General features: G+C 37.9%; 1 protein-coding gene across 3 annotated transcripts in view; it reads right to left on the reverse strand.

Moving 5' to 3' along the window:
• The window catches only part of BZW2 (basic leucine zipper and W2 domains 2), a 1,069,944-nt gene that overhangs the window by 424,714 nt on the left and 631,330 nt on the right, over window positions 1-13,900 (reverse strand). For all 3 annotated transcript variants that reach the window (XM_044064746.1, XM_044064744.1, XM_044064745.1), the window contains exon 5: window positions 10,518-10,583. In XM_044064746.1, coding sequence (XP_043920681.1) covers window positions 10,518-10,583 — 66 coding nt within the window. The remainder of the gene's footprint in view (window positions 1-10,517; window positions 10,584-13,900) is intronic.

A 13,900-nucleotide genomic window follows, 5' to 3' on the forward strand; every position in this document is an offset into this window, starting at 1 on the left:
ACGTAAGAGGGTGCAGGGGGATTGCCTCATGGAAAAAAAAATGTTTACTGTATTGCCTGTACTGCAAGTAGCTATATTCCAACAGAACCAGCAGTGACTACATGAAACTCAAGCAGATGCTCTTAGCAACTGCATTGCAATGAAAAACAGCATGCCATTATAGCAAATAGGTATCAATAAGGCAATTTTTGCTCCTTTTCATGTTCAGAGTAAAATTCACAGAAGAACATCAGAAATAGTTTTGCTCAATGGTGTTTCACTGAAAAGACGGGAAAAAAATTTCAAATAAGATATACATGTTCCATCACCCAAAAAAGGCATACAATCTTGACAAAAGAAAAATAACATGAATGATATTTTCCATGCTGTATTTTAGATATTTGAAATGTTTACACAGGAAAATAATTGGGTACCTTTTTGGTTAGGCTTGTATGGACCCTAGGGCCAATAGCCTAGTACCTACCTAGGAACCTATGAAATGTTTTGCAATGTGATAAATTTAGAAACATGAATGCCTCAAAAGTGGGCCCTAGGAAACATTACCTTAAGATGCATAAAAGTCAATAAAAGGTATGACTACATTTTAGCCTCATTAATGGCCTGAAGAAATTACAGTGGCATTTACTCACACAGACTACCAAGGAAGAGTACATATCTGTAGCCTATAATGAAAAATAGAACAGAAGATCTAGATGTTTGACACTAAGCCAAAGCAGTAAGCTGTGATGCATGTTAATTAAAGTCAAGAGATATCAGGAGTAATCCTACATTAAACACCTTGAAAGTTTCATCTGAACATGTCAGTGGGCATATCGGAGGCACTTGAAGTTTCACATTACTAATGAAATATGCCACAGTTTCAACCCAATCCACACCATTAAACCTGTATATCAAAAAAGAAATTCTTCAAAGTAACTCCCTAGGTGTGTAAAAAGAGTTAGTTTAAAACTAAACGAAAGAACGCACCAAAAATTACTGTGGGAACTGACTAGTGATCTTTTATTTTAAATATAGTTGTATGCACTTTCATCCATACCCCAGACCTTACAACTCAGCAATGAAGTCACAGGTGTGGACAAAAGTTATTACAACTACATGTAAATAAATTATCAATAGCTAGTTCCCACAACTGAGTATTTGGTGTGCTTTTCACTCTGTGCCACTTGACCTGGATACCACTTGCTATATGGACTGTCTTAAATATCCATAGATGTTTTCCTGTACAAGTTAAAAATGTAAGAATGTTTCTGAACAATTATTTCAGGTGCTTGCAGAAACATGTATCACTATCTAATTTATTTCCATAAAGGCATAATTACTTTCCTAACTAATCAGGTACCCAACATCAAATTTCATGCAAATGTACAAGACGACACGTGTGTGCAAGTGCATATACATGCACACACACAAACACACACACACGCACACACGCATGCACGCGCATGCACACACACACATGCACGCATACACATGCACGCACACACATGCGTGCACACACACACACCTGTTACACATGCAGGCACACAAAAACACACTAAGGAAAGGAAAATAAAGGATATATAAAAGGAATAATCATTATCACAAAGGTGATACCACAAGACACTACCAAATTGAGGGAATACAGCCATTCTGTGTGACAAGAAAAAGAAATTTACAAGATGGAAGGATAAAAAAATGCTACCCAAAAAGTCCCCCCTGCTCTGTTTAGTAATGCCAATGCCTCTGCCCCTAAATATAACTATGCACAATATGTTAAATAGCTTTCCATAACATTACCACTAATCAGGTAAATTTGGTCTGAACAGTTTGTAGATCAAAAAAAATTTGTTTCCCATTTTCAGTATACTGGTTTTCACCTATTTGTGTTATCATTGCAAAGAATGTTCAGCATGCTGCAGTCTATCACTTGGGTGTCAACCATTTAACATTTTGAACATTCATGATATGCATATTTATATTTATATGCACTCATATATATATGTTGATGTGGTCCTTTTTGACTGGAGATATTTTATCAAATGTCCATTTCTTCACATTAGCTCCCTATAAAATGGTATGCATTGGAATTTTGAGGAGGGGTCTTCTCTATCCCACTGTCCCCTGTGATAAATTTGATGTCTACACCCCTTTTATTTTTTATAAACATCCTCCATGATCACATCTATCCTGGGAAGAACTGACCTGACAAAATGAACTTTCAGCAAGTGGGTTCCAGATTATATGGGCTGCTCAGATATATACATGGATGACATATTGGGAGACACACCTCAATCCCAAGTCCATCAAATATGCAATTCTTTAAAATTAAACTATCAAATATAATCCATTGTCTCTGAGATGGGAGTGCTAAAAGGACCTGCCTTTGCTCCCTTTTGAAGGATGCATGTTGGCTTTTGCTTCCTGGTAATGCAAGAAGAAAGTTTGAGGAGCTTTCAATATTTTTTCATTCAGGTGCAGTTCAATGTACCTGTAGGTCAATAAAATGATGTAGACCACACACACACACACACACACACACACACACACATATGGCTTACAATCACAATCTTGAGGCCTACAATTTTGAAATTCATAATCCTGAGAGTATAATATAGAAAGACTAAAATGCTGAAGATCATAGTATCGACGCCCTGGACTTGCCCCCATGCAGGACCCATGTTAGCACTAGTGCCTCAGTTACCACCCTGCAGGATCCATGTTAGCACTAGGGCCTCGGTTACCACCCCGCAGGATCCATATTAGCACTAGTGCCTCGGTTACCACCCCGCAGGATCCATATTAGCACTAGTGCCTCAGTTACCACTCTGCAGGACCCATGTTAGCACTAGTGCCTCAGTTACCACCCTGCAGAACCCATGTTAGCACTAGGGCCTCGGTTACCACCCCGCAGGATCCATATTAGCACTAGTGCCTCGGTTACCACCCCGCAGGATCCATATTAGCACTAGTGCCTCAGTTACCACTCTGCAGGACCCATGTTAGCACTAGTGCCTCAGTTACCACCCTGCAGAACCCATGTTAGCAGTAGTGCCTCGGTTACCACCCTACAGGACCCATGTTAGCACTAGTGCCTTGGTTACCACCCTGCAGGACCCATATTAGCACTAGTGCTTCGGTTACCACCCTGCAGGACCCATGTTAGCACTAGTGCCTCGGTTACCACCCTGCAGGATCCATGTTAGCACTAGTGCCTCGGTTACCACCCCGCAGGATCCATATTAGCACTAGTGCCTCAGTTACCACTCTGCAGGACCCATGTTAGCACTAGTGCCTCAGTTACCACCCTGCAGAACCCATGTTAGCAGTAGTGCCTCGGTTACCACCCTACAGGACCCATGTTAGCACTAGTGCCTCAGTTACCACCCTGCAGAACCCATGTTAGCACTAGTGCCTCAGTTACCACCCTGCAGAACCCATGTTAGCACTAGTGCCTCGGTTACCTCCCTGCAGGACCCATGTTAGAACTAGTGCCTCGGTTACCACCCTGCAGGACCCATGTTAGCACTAGTGCCTCAGTTACCACCCTGCAGGACCCATGTTAGCACTAGTGCCTCAGTTACCACCCTGCAGGACCCATGTTAGCACTAGTGCCTTGGTTACCACTTTGCAGGACCCATGTTAGCACTAGTGCCTCGGTTACCACCCTGCAGGACCCATATTAGCACTAGTGCCTCAGTTACCACTCTGCAGGACCCATGTTAGCACTAGTGCCTCAGTTACCACCCTGCAGAACCCATGTTAGCAGTAGTGCCTCGGTTACCACCCTACAGGACCCATGTTAGCACTAGTGCCTCAGTTACCACTCTGCAGGACCCATGTTAGCACTAGTGCCTCAGTTACCACCCTGCAGAACCCATGTTAGCAGTAGTGCCTTGGTTACCACCCTACAGGACCCATGTTAGCACTAGTGCCTTGGTGACCACCCTGCAGGACCCATATTAGCACTAGTGCTTCGGTTACCACCCTGCAGGACCCATGTTAGCACTAGTGCCTCGGTTACCACCCTGCAGGATCCATTTTAGCACTAGTGCATCCATGTTAGCATGGTCCTGCCTTAGCAATAGGCAACAAGCAGTTCTCTGGCAAAACAACATATCATCCCTTCAGACAGTTACTCTTGGAGTCCCTCAAGGCTCTATTCTAGGAGCACTTCTCTTTTCACTATTTATCAATGACCTCCACATAGCAATCCCTCAAGCCACCTGCATACAATACGCAGATGATTCTACACTAGTATGCTCAACAAACTCCCCTTCAGAACTACATTCTCTAACCCAGAATGTATTTAACATAGTAGAAACATGGTTTACAAATAGATGTCTCCTTCTCAATGGTAAAAAAACTAAGCTCCTTCTCTTTACACCCACCAACAAATCCTCGCCCATAGATTTCTCAGTTTTTTCCAATAATGGCACTATTATACTTCCTGACACAACCACTAAACTGTTAGGAATAACTATTGACAATAACCTTACTTTTGACAGCCATATAAATAACACTATCAAAACTGTCAACAGAAAAATAGGCTCATTATATAGGATCAAACCTTTCCTAAATCCTATAGCTAGAACAACAATTGCTCACTCCCACTTAATCTCAATGCTTCTGTACACCTCACCCATATATACTAACCTAAAGAAAAATAATCTTACCAAACTAACAAATTCCTATAATAACATCACCAGATTTGCCACTGGCAATCCCTTTAGAACCCACCACTGCCTGAATCTAAGGCAACTAGGCTGGCTTGAACTTCAAAACCAACTGATAGTATCCCAACTCACCATTGCCCACAAGATCTTCTACCAACCCAACAGCACTCCTATACTTTCCAATCTCACCCTCCCTTACAAAAATCTGAATTCCCTGCGCTCTTCTAAGAAACTGCTTGCTTGCATATGCAAGTCTAACAACCTGGCTGGAGACTCTCTTTTTTCTAACACGGTGGGATAAAACTGGAACCTCCTGCCCAATGAACTAACATTACTTTCTTCCTTGCCTCTCTTTAAACATAACCTCAGAAAACACCTCAAAACACACTGGTTATGCCCCTGCAGCAACCCTGACTAATCATTTGCTTTTTACTAATTATAGCTCCTTTTACTTCTTATTCCTCCTATTCTTACTTAAATTACTAACACTCGTAATGGATTGTTACATGCTAATTACTTAAATTACTAACACTCGTAATGGATTGTTACATGCTAATTACTTAAATTACTAACACTCGTAATGGATTGTTACATGCTAATTACTTAAATTACTAACACTCGTAATGGATTGTTACATGCTAATTACTTAAATTACTAACACTCGTAATGGATTGTTACATGCTAATTACTTAAATTACTAACACTCGTAATGCATTGTTACATGCTAATTACTTAAATTACTAACACTCGTAATGCATTGTTACATGCTAATTACTTAAATTACTAACACTCGTAATGGATTGTTACATGCTAATTACTTAAATTACTAACACTCGTAATGGGTTGTTACATGCTAATTACTTAAATTACTAACACTCGTAATGGGTTGTTACATGCTAATTACTTAAATTACTAACACTCGTAATGGATTGTTACATGCTAATTACTTAAATTACTAACACTCGTAATGGATTGTTACATGCTAATTACTTAAATTACTAACACTCGTAATGGGTTGTTACATGCTAATTACTTAAATTACTAACACTCGTAATGGATTGTTACATGCTAATTCCTTGTAAGATAGACTAACTGATGCTCCTAAATTAATATGCAGATAAACTCTCTCTAGTATAAGTATTAAACTTATTAGAGTAAATTCCTACTCTATATTATTATTACTTGTTGTACAGCATACGTTTTATTTCTAGGTATTATTTCTTGTTGTACTTTTATTACAATCCTTTCTGTTAATTTTTAATTGTTAAGTTCTATAATTGCCGGAGCTTTTCTCCCCTGGCCTCTACTGAAAATGGAAATATGTCCAGTTATACTAGCCCGGTTAACAAATGTAAAATAAATAAATAAAAAATAAAACTAATTTAGTGCCTTGGTTACCACCCTGCAGGATCCATGTTAGCACTAGTGCCTTGGTTACCACCCTGCAGGATCCATGTTAGCACTAGTGCCTTGGTTACCACCCTGCAGGATCCATGTTAGCACTAGTGCCTCGGTTATCACCCTGTAGGACCCATGTTAGCACTAGTGCCTCGGTTACCACCCTGCATGATCCATGTTAGCACTAGTGCCTCGGTTACCACCCTGCAGGATCCATGTTAGCACTCATGGAGAATTCAGTATTTGAGATTTATGTCACTGTGGTCTTCAGCATTTTGATATTTTGATATTAAGAAAATGATTTCCTTAAGAAATTGTTCATTATTGGAAACTATTTGAGAGATCCTAACCAACTATATAGTTTTTCTTCTTTGACTATTAATTATTTAGCTGTGACCTTAACTAAAAATAGGTATACATGCTCTTTTGAATCTGGCTTGTACCGTAAACACACCTATTCTAATAATTTCTTACACTTTCATAGCAACCATCCATACTGTCAAAAAGAGCCTGGTCAAGGGACAGATGGTTAAGATCTCTCAAACAGTTGCCAATAATGAACAATTTCTTAAGGAAATCAATAATATTATAGATATGTTTATTCACAGAGGTTATACATTTTCTTTGTTAAATGAAGTTAAAAAAGAAGTTATTGCAAAAAGGGAAGAGAGAGAGTCTGCCCCATTATCATGAAAGGAATTGAAAAGACAAACAAACTTATCTAGCCCAAAGGCTATCAACACTCTGTGTGTATTAAATACTGTCCAGGCTCTTATTCTGTTAAGCAGATATTAATTAATAATTGGAGACTCATTGAAAGTGATGATGGGTTAAAAATATTCTTAGGATAGGTCCACAATTTACACACAAAGGCATATGAACATTAAAGAAAGACTAGCAAGAAATAATGTATGAAATACAACTGAAGGACTACATAGAGAACCCAAAGGTATGGTTAAGTGTGGGCCCTGTGCACAATGCAAATTTATTTACCAGAGACGTTCTTTGAAATTATATACCATCCCCTTATGAAATTAAATTAATGAAATTACATCGCACATGCAATTGTAATACAAAAGGAATTGTTTACATTGCTTTGTCACTCATTTTATGTAGGAAAGACTGAACATCCTCTAAAAAAGCACATTTATGAACACATTTATGACTTCAAGCACAGTAATGAAAGCAATGCACTTTATAAACATGAGTTAACATGTACTGGCAATAAGAAATTTTTATTTTTTATTCTTTAGGTAGTACCTACCAATCCAAGGGGTGGTCCTTGGGAAAGTAAATAGTGCATTGCAAATTGTTATGGCAGCTAAGGCTAGACGCATGTACCACCCCTGGTTTAAATTATATGGTTTCATTAAGTAGTATACTTAGACTAAGAGCAACTACACTATGAATATGCATTTAATTTATTTATTTTTATTTTATTTTAACTTTTATTTTTAGTGGAGGCCCGGGGAGAAATGCTCCAGATTTTAAGAACCCAGGCATTCCACATTTAAAGTGGTTTTAAAATGGTGTTTACAAAGGGGCTTGTTTTAGAAAACTGCATACTTATTTCATTATATAACTTTATCAGTTGCTCATATTTTATATGCATATATCTATATCTGTATTTAGGTATCTATTTTATATTCTAACATACTGTTTTTTAATATGTGAATAACTGCTGGCTATCATCATGTGATCTATTCAGTTATTAATTAGCAATATTATTTAAGTAGTTCTTTAGCAAGAAATACTTGTTCCAAAGAAGTCCCTAAGATAATTGGGGTGAAAGTGCTTAACTTTGTTAATACATTTGTTTTTAACTTCCATACATCAGCAGTTGTTTTTCATCTTCTTACCTTAGTGGCCTTGCTTTGGAATTCATCCCCGTTGTATTTTTTAGTTATGAGTTCTTTTTCACCGTGGTTGCTCTCATTTCATTTGGTTATAAGAAAGCATTGTGGGCATTCAGTACATACATACATACAAATATTTCAGCCATGGGCATTAATTCCCTTCTAGCTTGTCAATATGCCAAAACGCTTGTTCCAATAATAAGTATCCGGGCTGTTCTTAAAAATATCTAAACTAGTACTTGCTTTAATGTAATTTGGTAGTCTGTTTCATGCATCATCTACTCTGTCAGAGAACCAATTAGTACACTTCTCATTCCTATAGAATCTCCTACATATGTTGTCTGATGATTCTCTAGTACTTTTTGATAACCCCAAACATTGCCAGAGGTAGTTGTCTCTAAATGCTCTATATACTTGAATAAGATCTCCTCTTAGATATCTATAAAAGACACTGTACAAGTTCAGATATTTTAGTCTTTCATAATAACTTAAATTTTCACATCAAAGGATACCCTTGATATATTTCTGTTGTACGCTTTCCAGTTTACTCATACTTGTTTTCTTATAGGATTCCCATATTCCATACTCAAGTTTGGGTCCAATGTAACCAACAAACAATGACTTCATTATTTTTGATTTCCTAGACTTTATAAATATTTTTATACAACCTATAGTTCTATAACTATCATTAACTAATTACTTGATATGATTAGAAAAACTCATAGCTGAATCTACAAATATACCCGGGTCTTTAAATGAGTCTACAGTTTCAATCACTGTGTGCTGTATTAAATATTCACCTTTCAATTTATGCCTACCAAATTTTATATGCTTAGTTTTTGATGTACTAATCAGCATATTATTCTCCTGTGCCCAAATGGTCAATTTAGTCAAGTTATTTTTCAGACATGCCTTATCTGTAACACATGTAATCAGTTTACCCAATTTCAGATCATTTGCATATATACTGCAGAACACCCCAGATGAAAAGGTTAGGTCTGAAATATACAATCTAAACAAGTAAGGGCCTACAACAGAGTCCTGTGGGACACCCTGACTGTAAACCAAGAATTCTGCCTGTCCAGTTCTTGTATGATATTTGCCATGTCCTATCTATAAGCCATGCAGCTATCCATCTTATCAAGAGTACATCAATACCTAGTTGCACTAATTTATTGATCAGTGTTATGTGTATGACCCTATCAAATGCTGACGTTAAATCTATATAAATTATACCACAGCACAATTTTTCATTCATAGCTATTATATTGTTATAAAACATCATGTTACAGGTGGTAATAGATCTATTTTCAACATACACATTCTGATATATGGTTTCAAGTCCCAACCTATCCAGTTCTAACAATAACTTATCCAATATTACCTTCTTCATTATTCTTCCACAATATGAAAGTAGACTTAAGGGTTTATATGACTCTGGGTTTGTCCTACTCCCCTTTCCCTTAAAAACAGGTTTAATAAGTGCATGTCTCCAATCTTGAGGAATCTCCTCATATTTATATGACCTAGTGAATAATAGATATAATGGTACTGTAAGTTTTTGCTGAAGTGTTCGCAGATCATTGTTACTAATTCTGTCTCCTCCCTATGCTTTGTTTGGATCCAGTTTGCACAGTTCTTTCAATATAATCTATTTATTTATTTACATTTATTTATTTATGTAACATTTGTTTACCGGGAAAGTCTGACTTGGAACAAAGCCAATTTTCAGCAGAGTCCCGGGGAGAAATGCTCCAGACACATGTCTTTGTAATGTGGGAGGAAACGCACATGAATCCAAAGAGGACATGCAGACTCCGCACAGAAGGCACTCCAGCCGAGAATTAAACCGGATAACCTCTTGCTGTGAGGTGACAATGCTACCACTGCACCACTGAACCGTTCATTTCTAATCTAGCGAATATAATTTGATTCCAGTATCTGGGGTTACCTGGATGCATCAGATATTTAGACAGGTACAAACAAAATATATGTAAATAAATACATACACACACACACACACACACACACACACACACACACACACACACATTCAGCATATATGTAGAAATTAAGGTTCTAATTTTATAGAGCATTTATACTTCTCTTTATTATTAAAAAGGGAAAATGCCTGTCACATACAGCTGAAAATTTTTTGAAGTGCGGTGTGTTGTGTTTTCTTTTTGCACAAGATATAAAAAAACTGCTAATGGTGTATAAAAGTAATGAAATCAAGGAACAAGGAGAAGCAAGTAAACAGACTGAAGACCAACCAATGGCTACTAAGGGCTCACTTACTAACAGCTAAGCCATTGTTTGAGTCCACTTTGGTGGGAAGAACTCCTTTTTGTGTTGTTTCTTCTTTATAGGGGCAGTAAAAGAAATCAAGAGAGTATGCTAGTGTCAGCTATGTCAATATATCACTGACTTGAACTTCAGATTTTGTAAATATATAGATATTGCATGAAACAAAGAGCAATAACATCCCACCGATATCTCAAGAAAATAAATATGACAACACATCATTGAAGGGTATGCTGTAATGCTAATATTCTTATTAAATAGAGTTTATGACTGTTACAACAAGAACGTTTGCCCATTTTCTCATTACCTTTTTAATTTCATCTTCAAAGGCTTTTTCCAAATATTTGTACCTCCTGATAACCTTACTGAAGACCTAAAGTAAAGAAAAATTAATTATTTTTTTAATGTAGAAGAAATACATATTCTGGACAACTGAAAAATGTAAGCAAAACAAAACATGGATAAAGTTTGTACATCCTAAAGAACCCATCTTCTAATTTTATAAATATATATATATATATATATATATATATATATATATATATATATATACATACAGCTGTTTTAGTATCAGCAATAGTATTAAGACAGCAGGCATGAGATATATTTTTTTTGTTTGAAAAAGGTTTCATGTCCTTGTTGTGTTGTCTTTTCAATTGCTACTCTGAATATGTCTTTACAAGGTCGACAATTCTCAATCTAAAAGAAAAGCTCTCAGGAATATTTTATTTATTCATTTATTGTCTGAAATGCAATGCAATTCACTTAAAATAAACATGTATGAAATGGGTAGTTTCATATATCAGACAAAAAGTCAATAACAAATGTCCAGCCTTACTGCAGTAACTACAAATTTGTCCTATATAGTGGACATAGCAGTCCTAGGTACAACAGACACTTTTACTTGCGGAAAGATTCAATATAAATGACTTTGCATAAATATAAGACAAATAGCTTTAGTGAAACTTTGCAATACAGTAAATGCCCCAGCCAGTCAAACTGCTGAACAAGTCACAATAAAAATGTTAATACATTTGTACTTCTGCAGTATTAATCAATTCTTATCAATGATTTTTGCAAGAACCTCTTTAAAGTGTTTGGTTACTCCCCTGTATAGGTTATTGGAAAAACTGAATAGCAGTGCATTTTTAATTTATTGCAAGTTTAGTTTTTGCTGAATAATGTGCATCCCTCCTGTTTTAATTTTAAAACAAGATGATTAGAAAGAGAAAGTCTCTCACATGAAACTAAAAAGAAGCCCCAACTCACACAAAACACCTCACTGGCAGAGCAGGTAAGACTAGACTAAGCAATTTGGGATTGTTAGATCCACTTTAGCTGACCTCGTAAAAACATAGAGGTAGGCCTCATAAAGTTACCGCAGTGTGTACACCTCATGTGCACCTCACATTCAGAGGCAGGGCTAACATGGTGTGGCACAGTGCTCCATCATAAAGACATGCTGCACTATGTAGAGCTGGCTCTGTGGCCATGCTGTATGCTAATGAGGCAGCCTGTAGGAAAGCATATGCTGATTGACCATGTGCTCAGTCTTACCCAGAGTGACCTCCAGGAAGACATCTATGCACTAAGTGATGCAATAATCTGCTCTAACATGTAGCTCAGCATGGCCTGTCCTACCACACGGCAGAAGTGAACATAGTCAAAAGGTTCTTTTCAACAAACTACATTTGAAGTAGTATGGAAATCAGGGAGTGCAGGGAACCCGGGACACTACACTTGTACTGTACTGGCACATAAACCAGGACATGGATCAGGGTGGGGTATAACTAGGGATACGACACTTGTACTGAAACAGCACATAAACCAGTACGTGGATCAGGGTGGGGGAATGACTAGTCACTAGGGATACTACACTGTTACTGTAATGTCACATAAACCAGTACATGGATCAGGATAGGGGGAATAACTAGCCACTAGGGATATTCCACTTGTACTGTAACAGCATGTAAACCAGTACATGGATCATGGAGGGGGGACTGACTAACCACTAGGGATACCACACTTGTACTATAATGGCACATAAACCAGTACATGGATCATGATTGGGGGGAAGACTAGCCACTAGGGATATTACACTTGTACTGGAATGGCACATACAACTGTGCATGGATCGGGGAGGGGAGGGGACTAGCCACTAGGGATATTACACTTGTACTGGAATGGCACATAAACCTGTACATGGATCAGGGTGGGGGGAAAACTATCCACTAGGGATACTGCACTTGTACTGGAATGGCACATAAACCAGTACATGGATCAGGAGGGGGGGGAAGACTAGCCAGTACAGATACTACACTTGTAACGGAATGGTACATAAAACACTACATGGACCAGAGTGGGGGGAATGACTAGCCACTAGGGATACTACACTTGTTCTGTAATGGCACATAAACCTGTACATGGATTGGCGGGATGACTAGCCACCTTGGATACTATACTTGTTCTGTAATGGCACATAAACCAATACATGGATCGGGGGGGGGGGGACTAGCCAACTACTACATGTGACGTCCCTACTCTGGGCCAGTAATCAAGGATCCTCAATCCTCAACATTGACTCCAGTCAAAAATAGATGCACACAATATTTCCAGATGTAGCTGTCTGCACCAAGCACAATTTCCCTTAAGAGTACACTCCTGTCTGGGTTTCCTCTGTCTATCATCAGAGCCTAAATAAGACTCCACACTGACCACACAGCTGTAGAGCTGAGTCCTTGGCTGAGTGTTTCAAACCAAGTCTGCCACCATCCCCTCTGTGAAACCAGTTCTCTGTGTCCCTGCTCCAAGTAGCTGACACACACACACACACTTTGAGATTTAATTTTCACAAACACACAAGCGTGCGCATGCACACACACACACACACACACACACACACACACACACACACACACACACACACACACACACACACACACACACACACACACACACACACACACACACACACACACACACACACACACACACACACACACACACACATCCTGGGAAAGGCTGGCATAGATTTACCAGCTATGCCCCCTCTGCCCAGACTATAAGGTAGATACTGCTACCAGAACACTCACAAAGCCAGCTACTCTGATGCTCTTACAAAGGTACCCAATTATACTGATTAAAATTAATTCTAATCCAAATGGTAGTGTTTAACCAGTGCAGCAAGGCTTTCAGAGGTGGCCACAGCATCATCAAATAAATTTAAGTACTCTCAAAGGTTAAAATATTCTCTAAAAGACCAGCCACAATGAAAACTTTAAATATATTTAATAATAAATAATAAAAGAACATGAAAATACTAAACATATATTTACAATAAACACTAGAGTTTCAATCACAAATATTAAAAATAACACAGATTGACACAGATAAAGGAAAAACAGTACTTAACAAATCTTACTATATTTTTCTGACTGATCTAAATACTTGCTATTCCCTGGTTACTTAGTAAAACAAGGCAAGATGAAGTGGGTGAGTAATCCCTCTTTGTCAAGTTTCAAAAACAGACTGCTCTGAGACTTCTTTGTCATCTAGTATTGAGACATCATTTCAAAGTTGGATTACAGAATGACATCACATACATCTAGTCATCTGACTTCTGGTTCCCACAATCTCCCCTTTACTAAAAACCAGAGTCTAGCACGTGTCATAATGCATACATATAGAGCT

This window comes from Protopterus annectens, chromosome 3.part0 (genome assembly GCF_019279795.1).
Source record: "Protopterus annectens isolate FY-2018-M chromosome 3.part0, PAN1.0, whole genome shotgun sequence".
NCBI classification, from domain to species: Eukaryota; Metazoa; Chordata; order Ceratodontiformes; family Protopteridae; genus Protopterus; species Protopterus annectens.